Source organism: Pinus tabuliformis, chromosome 8, assembly GCF_031772625.1.
Source record: "Pinus tabuliformis cultivar Carrire ecotype Pingquan chromosome 8, CPIR1, whole genome shotgun sequence".
NCBI classification, from domain to species: Eukaryota; Viridiplantae; Streptophyta; class Pinopsida; order Pinales; family Pinaceae; genus Pinus; species Pinus tabuliformis.
The window spans coordinates 1,274,997,699-1,275,007,894 of NC_142294.1; the positions used below are offsets into that span (position 1 = coordinate 1,274,997,699).

Sequence of the window (10,196 nt, forward strand, 5' to 3'; positions counted from 1 at the left end):
TTTCAAATGTATGGTTCACCGTCTAAAGACTTTGGTAGCTTGCTGCCCTCTTTATCAGCTGACTGAAAATGAAGATTTTAACCTCAACTTGGCTCTGATACCATGTAGAAAATTAATGATCTGCACCCTTACCCCAGTTTACAAGTTTGCATGTGTTTAGTTGGCCCAACCCACATGTTTTGTCACATTGATTTCAGAATGCAATAATTGTAAACATTCAAAGAATATTTTTACTATTTTTCACTTTTCTTATCAGCTGAAATTAATACAAAATTTAGGTAAGCATTCAAGCATGTGAGACACTTATTTTTTGGTCAAGGTGACCCCACAACCTCTTGGGGGAAACTGGTCTTCAAAGGAGGATTTCATTGCTTGAGAAATTAGTCTAAGTACACAAAATTAAACACAATACTTATCTCCCTTCAGCTGAAGCATTAAATGCAAATCTGGAAATTTGTGCCCACTAATAATTTTCAGATTTCACAAATTTTTCATGCCCAGAATTTTCTGCACTTTCCCACAGCTCAGTGCCTCAATTTTTGTGCTCAAAAAGTGGCCTCGAAATATGTGCCCAAAAAGCTGCCTTGAAATCTGTGCTGAAGTAACCTCGGTTTATGTGCCAAAACAACCTCGATTTCTGTGCCAAATATGCCTTGGAATTCGTGTTGAAGTAGCCTTGAAATTCTATGCTGGAAGTGATTGGAAAAACCTCGAAATTCATGCCAGGTGACAACATAACCCCTCCTCGAAAATCACGTTGAGCAGTCCCTCGACATGTGTCCCACAACCCTCGAAATTCGTGCTCCCTTGCCTCTATTTCTGTGTTGCTATTTGCCTCAATTTTCGCGTTGACTGTCTCCTTGATTTTCGTGCTCCTCTCTTTGGAATTCGTGCCTCCTATGGCTGCCTCTCTCCTAGCAAATTGAATTCTCCTCTAGCTGCAAACTCTCCTTGAAGTTCTCTCCTCTTCTCCTCATGCTCTCTCAAGTGTGAAGTGAAGAATGAGCCTCCCTTTTCTCCTTTTGTCTCTTAGAAAAAATTGAATCCCTAAACCTAGGATCCAATGGATGAGATTTAATCTCCAAATCTCAAGATGTGTGGTTGAGATTAACTCTCTCAATTGACCCCCCTCACACATTGGTCCCATTACTTAAAAGCCTCCTAGTACCTTTTTCTATTTTTCTCACAAAGTGATTTTTCAACTCACTTTAATATTAGAAAATTACACTTACTACTTTACACATAAAGTCACTTTATACAGTTCAAGTGATTTTAATATTAGAAAAGTACATGACACAACACTTTTAAGTACCTTTTCCACCCATGACATTAATATAACTCATAAATGTCACAAAGACAAAAGTAGTTAATGTGTCTAATAGGCTAAAAGGGATAAATGCCTAGTAACACCCAATGTCACAGGGTTCGGTGAACCTGAAGCTTCAGGTTCGAAATTCGGCGAACCTGTAAAAAAATTTGAAGTTCGTTCAGGTTCGCCGAACTTGAAAGTCGAACTTGAAGGCGAACCTCAACGAACCCGAACCCAGTCGAACCTAAATGAACTTAAACGAACCTGAATAAAAAATCGAATCTGAACGGATTTAACGCGAATTTCAAGGGTTTTTTTTAGGTTCGATGGTTTTTTTTGGCGGTTTTAGTTGCCTGTTTGACAACGAGTTAATTGGTCGAAAGGTGTGTTGCTCGCCCACATCATTTTATCGCATCAACACCTGTCACCGAGCGATCCCAAACGTAAACATAAAATACGTAGTTAGAAAGAACCGCTGACCTCCGCAATGCTGTTCCCACTTATGTTCTCCCACATGCACATACATATAAATAGTTAGTTTAGAAGGACACCCATCTTTCGTATTTTGTTTACAGACTGCACAACAATGGCGGGCAAGAGACGTCGCGATGACAGAGAGAACCCTAAAAAAGAAGGCACTCCCCTTACTTCTACGACATTGAATCCTAACTGGGCACAACTCAAAGCGGTAAGTTTCATATTACCCTAAATTCGTTTCAAACATAAAATCGTCTGCGAATCGATGTTTATGCCCAAAACTGAAACAAGATAACGATACCGCAAACATGGTGTTCTGATTCTGATTCTTAAATTTGCAGAAACTGAATTCTTATACTGACAAACGTAAACACTTCAAGCCGAAGGCCAAAATAACACAATTTCGGGCCTCAGGAGGGAAAAGTTCAGGTATAATGATGAGTTTCAGCTTATTCGAAGGGTTTACAGGGTTCGGTCGAGTTCTTTTTCGTTTATCTGTAATTGTTCTGTCCACAACAACAAACTTTAAAATAAAAAACGTGATATAAGCGTCGAATACTCTGAATTTATTAAACAGTTAACAATCTATAACAAAGAACATTTCTAAAAAAATGACTTGTTGTTATGATCCTATATAGCAAAAAAAGCACTACTACTGCAAAAGACTAAGATGGTCCGAATAGTAGCGGAACTATAACAGAACTAAAACCCCAATTGAATAGAAGTAATTCAAAAATAGCAAATTATTACGGCCTAAGAGCCATTAACTCTGGATAATTGTTTTGAGTCTTTGTCTAGTGATACCTTCATTGAACCCTATTATTTACCGTGAGAAATAAAACAATCTCAGTACTGCTTTTATACCGAGAGTCTTGGCTTGAACCATCCAAACGCCCCATGCCTGCTATTTGTTAATATTCAAATGCTGTATCTACCTTACCTTTTTCTGTACGACCGGAATTTTATTTTGTCACACATATATATATATATATATATATTGAAAAATATGTATAGTCGAACCTAATGCCGAGCCTCATTCGAATCTGATCGGAAAATTCGAACCTGAATCAAACCTAATCGTTGTCGAACTCGAATTCGAACTCGAACCGTGTGACATAGGTAACACCTCTCCTTGGTACTATTTTCAACAATATCGAGTCTCGACTTCAACCTAGGAGCAAGGCTTTCAGTTAATGATGCAACAAAGGTAATGTTAGCTAGGTAACTGTGCCTCAAATTTGTCTAGTGGAACCTCATGGTGAAATGTCTCCAAAAAGGTCTCCATCAACCCATCAATACTCGATATCTTTGCTATTGCCCCAAATGATGTGGTGTTTGTTCAAGATAGAACAAGGTGCATAACCTAAGTTTTTTGGCAACCTATAATTGCCTCTACTCTCCAAGGTAAGATAAGGTAATTATAGCAATGTTTGACGAATGACAACAAGAGTAGGTCAATGGGATTTTAAGAGTACAACCAATTTGAATACAATGTGGGAGTGCAAGCACAACTCCTAGAGACACCGAAATAATATAAAGAAAGAAACCTACATAAGTATGATATTAGAACATAGGGTATAAAACCGTGACGAAGGTATGATGTTAGAAAACATTGAGTTTGTACAACTCAAGAACCTGTGGAGAGAGAGAGAATGAAGGAGAGAAATCAGATGATGAGGCATATAATGCCAAGGTTCGTTGAGTTTGGTGGCTAGGGGCGAGGGGGTTGAACAAGGCACTAGCTCGATGTCGAAGTCCTTTGGAACAATTGGTGGTTTTGATTGTATTATTTAGGGGGGGGGGAATGTATGAGTGAGGGATACTCCTAGCATCCAAGGTTGAGAGAACGAAACTCCAAATGGATATGTTTCAGAGGTATTCTGATGGGCGAGAGGTGTTCTACTCTGAATTTGTTTGGCGTTGATCTCTCTAGTGCTCTAAGAATGTGTGGCTTGATTTATGGACCAATACTATCGAGCCAAACTCAATAATATTGATTGGCCTCCCAAAGGGAGAGGCTAAGGAGAAACCTGTGCTCTCACCATTCTACCATCTAGTGCACTCTCGAACTTTGCATTTCGTTTGTTGCCTAGATTTGACAAATCACAGTGAAGTACGAGGTGATTGGTCTAGTCATCCAAAGCGGGGCATGGCTTGTAGGAGTTGGGATAGGTGGTAGTGTATCTCTCTAATGAAGAGGGGCTAAGCATCTCTTGTTTTGTTACTAGAAGAAAGTATAGAGGGAACCCTTCAAGTCCAACATAGGCAATGACAGTGTCCTCTGATCTCATAGTATAGGGGCACTAAAAAATAAGGTGCATCTCCATCTTTGGCTCCTGAAAGGTGGTACACCTAGCAAATCCTATTAGATCGTGGTATATGGCGATGTGTCTTTATCCAGAGTCAATGGGAGTCGACTCGATGCTATCCCAAAGCGATCTTGAGCGAGTGCATCTATTGCTTGCACGGATAAGGGGGTGGACGATGATGCCATCTTGCAATTCCAAAAAGTGCTTTAGGTAGAAGGACATCTTTAAGCCCAGTCTTGTTAGGGGTAGGTCTAGGTAACCTGAATGTACAATTTGTATATATCCTCTCTTATAGCTTGATTCAGTACCCATCTAGTTAGCAAGAGATGACTCATCGTATCAAGGGAGAATCCAAGTGAGGGAAGGAACTCTAGGGAGAGAGTGATCAAATGGAGAAATTGAGACACCTCTAAGAACCAACCTCTTGCTCAGCCTGAGGGAGAATCTGAAGTGAGAGCCTTCGAGGAGCACAATGCAAGCTAGGGATTCCTCTCCCTCAATGGCAGAGTCTTCGAGAGATCGTACTTAATGAAGGAAAGAAACCAAATAGAAAATGACTTTGAGGGGGAAAGGGTGTATGTCGAACATTGGTTGGATGATGGGTTGCAAAACCATTCACTTACAACTGGTGATGTGCCTCATAAGCAAGGTTTGTACTCTCTCCAACCTAGTGCAGTTTGTTTGTAACAAGCTTGGTCCCTAGATCTTGGAACCATTAAGAATTGTGGGTCTAATCATTTGCCTCCATGAGGTAGAGTTTAGTTAAGATATCTTGAAATTTCCCTTGGAAGCACTTCTGTTAGTGACAGCTAAGGAACCATACCTTTTATTGAGTTGAGGTTGGAGGACTTGCCAAACCAAAGTGGTGGTCCCTGTACCCAAGGTATGCATAAGTCGTGATCCTAGATTTTGTCCCTTGATGGTAGAAATGTAAGTCTATAAGAGAGCTCTTTGATGCATTGAAGATCAAAACCTTGGGTTTACCCAGGTTGACACGTCGATTGTTAAAGGTCGCAAAAACTAGATAGTGCATCAATTTGTTTGTGTAAGCCCCCGAGAGTAGAGGTGAACAAGACCAAGTCATCAACGAATAGGAGCAAGGAGATCAACACCTGATGTGGAAGACAACTACCCCCCTCTTGGATATGCTCATGGAGAAAAGCCTAACTCATCAATATAGATCCCAATGAGGATCGGTGAGAGGGGGACACCCCTATTTTTACCCTAATGGTACTTTGGATGAAGTTAGAAAGGTCGTGTGCCATCTTGAGGTGTTTCACAAGACTAACTCATAGTCTCACAATAGATGCCAGCGGGGTCTCAAATATGCCAGTGTCACCAAGTCTTTGGAATAATGCCTCCCACGATACTATGCCAAACACTTTTCAGAAGTCTACAAAGCAACTGTAAACCTTCGATGAGTGATGGCGTGTCCTCTTAATAATGGCTTAAAGTATGAAGATGTGATGAATTGTCTAGTAGTTGGGGCTGAAATTGTAAGTTTTAATCCTGTACAATTAATTGTTGCAAACATAATCTCAATGAAACAAAAAATACACAATTGCACACACACACACACATTAACATAGAGATTTGACCTTGAAAACCCAAATCAGGAAAACCAAAAATATTTTTTTTTTTCAGTATATATCTTCTTTACAGTGTTACAATCCAATATTTATATCTTGTGGCATCCATAAATCACCAATCCATTTAACCAGGATTAGAATACAACCATAGTTCCTTAATCGGAATTACAAAACCATGGGTTGAACCATTATGTGCCACAAAACTACTAAAAGCAAAAGCCTTGTGTACAAAATGGATGCAAAAAGAACTTCAATTTTTTTAGCGGTGTTGCATGCCCCTATGTAGGGGGGCTTCCACCCCACTCTATGACCCCCTTGTTGTGCCCGACACAACGTATAACTCATGTAGGTAATCATGCAAAGAATATAAGACATACCCCAATAACACTGCTTTTCTTCTAGCCCTGAGATAATAGCGTTTGAACTCCTTAGAAAGTCATTGGTGTGGTATCATGACATAAAAAGCTTGGAGAATGTATGACCCACCATGATAGTCTAATAGTTGTTTGGATCAAAACTACTCCTTGATTTGTGGACTAGATGAACAATGTGTTTAGTCAAAGAGGGCGGTAAACCTCAACATACCACTAGATTAAATAAATCAACGATATGTGAGATCGTGGATTGGACGTTATGTTTAAGGAATTTGGCTTGGAGCCCTTCTTAGTTAGTTGCTCTGTTGATCCACATAGCTTTGGTTGCTCTCCACAAGGTGGCAAGTGGTGGAGGATGGGGGGTGGATGCAAGTGGGAGGTTGCCCAGGAAGATAAAAAAAGGAGGTGGTGTGGGAGAACATGGTCTAGGGGTCAAGGTGATAAAAAATAAGCCAAGCATTTCCAGGGGGTGACAACGCCCATCCCATGCACTTGAGAGCATTTTCATATTGATTTCTTTCTTCATAGAGTTTGCACCATGGTAGAATTAGTGACAAGGGAGATACCCTCACTTGGCCCTTTGTTGTTTGATAGAGATTTGTTTCTAACTTTCTACCCCCTTAGGATGGAGATAAGTTTGGTAATTGTTGGACCTCCTCATGGTTTTAGTGTATTGGCGCATCTATCAAGCACTTCCCTCCCTTTTCATTGTTCACTAGATGCTCTGGGCCACTTTATCCTCTCGATCAAGGTATTAGTAGGGGAGTTAGGGAGGACGTCTATGGACAATACATACAGGTTATTTTGATTTCTCCTCTCCTAGGCTTTTGGCCCTAAGATGGTTTTCTATTTGGACCATTTTTTTCTAGTGAGGGATGCTCTTCTTGTTCCCTTTGAGTATGCTTCACATGATTGATCTCATGGGCTCATCTTGGATAGTCTAAGGTATTCTCTCATCACACGTTGAATTGAGTTTGGTCACTATGTCTCATGACGAAGGAGGATATGCTAGCAATGCCGTTTGCAAGAGGTGGAGTTGGAGGAACATTTCATTTTTGAGCATGCCATCTGTTATGAGATTTGAGGGAGATATTGCTGCTTGTTCCATGACTCAAGGGCGGACACCCCTCTGCACTTCCATCTTTTAGGGGGGTATGCCCCTCACCACTTCCATTTTTTAAGGAAGGAGGCCCCACTTTCAGCTACCTCAATTCTTACTGGCACTAAGCAACATGCAAATCATCTAATTCATGGCACAAGGAGTATCAAAATGGTAGGATGATGGCCAGCTTTTGCTTTGGGGCCATTCGAGTGATCCCCATGAGAAACAAAGGAGTAACCATTCTCAAACTGGACCATTTCAACGACCCAATCGAAGCTAGGCTTATATAAGGATGTTTTCGGGCCTTGAGTATTTGGTGAGTCTTTGCTTGTGGAACCTATGTTCCTCCCGGGGCTACCTAGATGAGCCCTCTCAACAATAGGCAGTCTCCATATGACATCATTAGATGATGTGCCCAACGCAGCTGCAAATGTTTCCTCTTCATCCTCTCTCTCCTTATTGTCTCATGGACATCTAGAAGATCTTTCTTCTACTTTTTTAATTGCTTTATTCCTTTGTTGTTTTACCTTTTTCATCTATTTCGTCTTTATGCATTTAGAGTACCTTAGGGAACTCCTACAGTTAAAGTATCACTGATTGTTCTTCCTAGTCCCATTGACCTAGCCTTTTAGGTCATTTGGTAGTATGAAATAAGTGTTTTTAGAAAGCTTCTATAGGAGCATAAGTTATGTTTTCGGGCCTTGAGTATTTGGTGAGTCTTTGCTTGTGGAACCTATGTTCCTCCCGGGGCTACCTAGATGAGCCCTCTCAACAATAGGCAGTCTCCATATGACATCATTAGATGATGTGCCCAACGCAGCTGCAAATGTTTCCTCTTCATCCTCTCTCCTTATTGTCTCATGGACATCTAGAAGATCTTTCTTCTACTTTTTTAATTGCTTTATTCCTTTGTTGTTTTACCTTTTTCATCTATTTCGTCTTTATGCATTCAGAGTACCTTAGGGAACTCCTACAGTTAAAGTATCACTGCTTGTTCTTCCTAGTCCCATTGACCTAGCCTTTTAGGTCATTTGGTAGTATGAAATAAGTGTTTTTAGAAAGCTTCTATAGGAGCATAAGTTATGTTTTCGGGCCTTGAGTATTTGGTGAGTCTTTGCTTGTGGAACCTATGTTCCTTCCGGGGCTACCTAGATGAGCCCTCTCAACAATAGGCAGTCTCCATATGACATCATTAGATGATGTGCCCAACACAGCTGCAAATGTTTCTTCTTCATCCTCTCTCTCCTTATTGTCTCATGGACATCTAGAAGATCTTTCTTCTACTTTTTTAATTGCTTTATTCCTTTGTTGTTTTACCTTTTTCATCTATTTCGTCTTTATGCATTCAGAGTACCTTAGGGAACTCCTACAGTTAAAGTATCACTGATTGTTCTTCCTAGTCCCATTGACCTAGCCTTTTAGGTCATTTGGTAGTATGAAATAAGTGTTTTTAGAAAGCTTCTATAGGAGCATAAGTTATGTTGGATTTTTCTGAGCCAATATAGCCTCAGAAAAATTCATTTCAAGGACGACATGCACAGGGAAACTATAAGATTCAGAGCTATAGTGATGTTTGCGCTTGAGGCAACCTGGCTAGATGATGTGAACCGACAGTGTGGGAATTTTGACAGAAAGGGGCTGTGGATAAAATAACTTTCAATTGTTATGGCAAAGCTCTGCAGCATGGGATGTGGTAATTGGACAATAGTGCTATGAAGAGAGAAAGAGAGAGAGACTCATATTCATATAAGCTCGTGCTGAAAACAAAGATTAAAACTAGAAGTACAAAACATAAAGTGGAATTTACAACTGAGAGCTGGGGTCTAGTTCCTGTGATGATTAACAATATCCTGGCATTTTCTGTTTTCTGTGTTTTTGCAAACCAAATAATGTCATATGATTTAGCTTTTTCTGAAATGGTGTCTTTTATTTTCTAAATGGGGTTGTACCTGCTGAATCGTGATATATATTATTTTGTATTCAACATCAAAAACAGGGTGGTGTTTTAGCTTAACATAAATATTGACTTAATTTTCTTTTTTCCTTATCGAATTCTCTGTTTTGACCTGTGACATGCTTGATGCAGGTAGTTGAGGGTATGACAATGGAGCAACGGAGGAAGCTTCTCTTCTTCTCAACATCTGTTACCCACCTGCCTGCGGAAGGATTTTCTGGGCTTTCTTCCAAGTTTCACATACACAGAGCCTATACAGACTTGAGTTGGCTGCCCACTGCACATACTTGTTTTTATCAGCTTGTTCTTCCACCCTACCCTTGCTTTGAGGTGATGTATGCTCGTCTTCATGCTATTACTGAAGGACACATTGCAGAAGGTTTTGGATTTGCATAGAGGAAAATCTCTCATACATTTCAGAATCGATATGGATTAAACAGCTGTATAGCTACGTAGGCAATTTTTGTCCAACTTTTGTTATCCCTGGGTAAATGCAAAAAATTATTCATTGTAGCCTTAATGCTAATGTGGGATGTTTGTGTAAGATATTTAGGCAAAATGATTTGGTTATATCCTAATCACTGTGACTGAAATTTATGAAGGTACAAGGTGAGGGTATATAATTGCAATGATGATGTCTAGTAAGCTTTGAAGCTTAAGTGAAACATCAGAGCTCTGATTGGATAACCATGCTGTATCCATGGAGTTGTAAAAGCAAAGGTGTATGTAAATTTTTCCAGTGCAAGATAGGATAAGTGGCAAGAACATATCAAGTATCTGATGGGAATTTGGAAGGTTCAGATTGCTAATATGTCCTTTTTGAAATGCTTGAATTTCGTTGAAATCACTAAAATCAAGTACCAAATTTAGAAATGTATTGCATCGTTTGTTGCTTTTTTACCTTTATTGTGAAGTACAGCATGCTTCTTTAGTAAGTTAGTGATTTACTCGCCCTTTGGAGACACAGCTGTTAGTTGAGCAATGTAATTGAATGAAGTTCGTTTTGTTTCTGGCTTCAGAGTAAGGGGCTTAAGTTGCTTAAGTTGTTGGAGAGTAGGATATCTTTGGTTCTTTTGCATCTT

The 10,196-nt window shown here is 39.8% G+C and overlaps 1 protein-coding gene across 1 annotated transcript in view; it reads left to right on the forward strand.

Moving 5' to 3' along the window:
• LOC149240044 (E3 ubiquitin-protein ligase UPL5-like) overlaps positions 1 to 9,925 on the forward strand; it is a 68,444-nt gene extending 58,519 nt beyond the window's left edge. Inside the window, exon 4 of the mRNA XM_089373619.1 lies at positions 9,247 to 9,925. Coding sequence (XP_089229745.1) covers positions 9,247 to 9,510 — 264 coding nt within the window. The 3' untranslated portion in view covers positions 9,511 to 9,925. The remainder of the gene's footprint in view (positions 1 to 9,246) is intronic.
• The last annotated feature ends 271 nt before the right edge of the window (positions 9,926 to 10,196 follow it).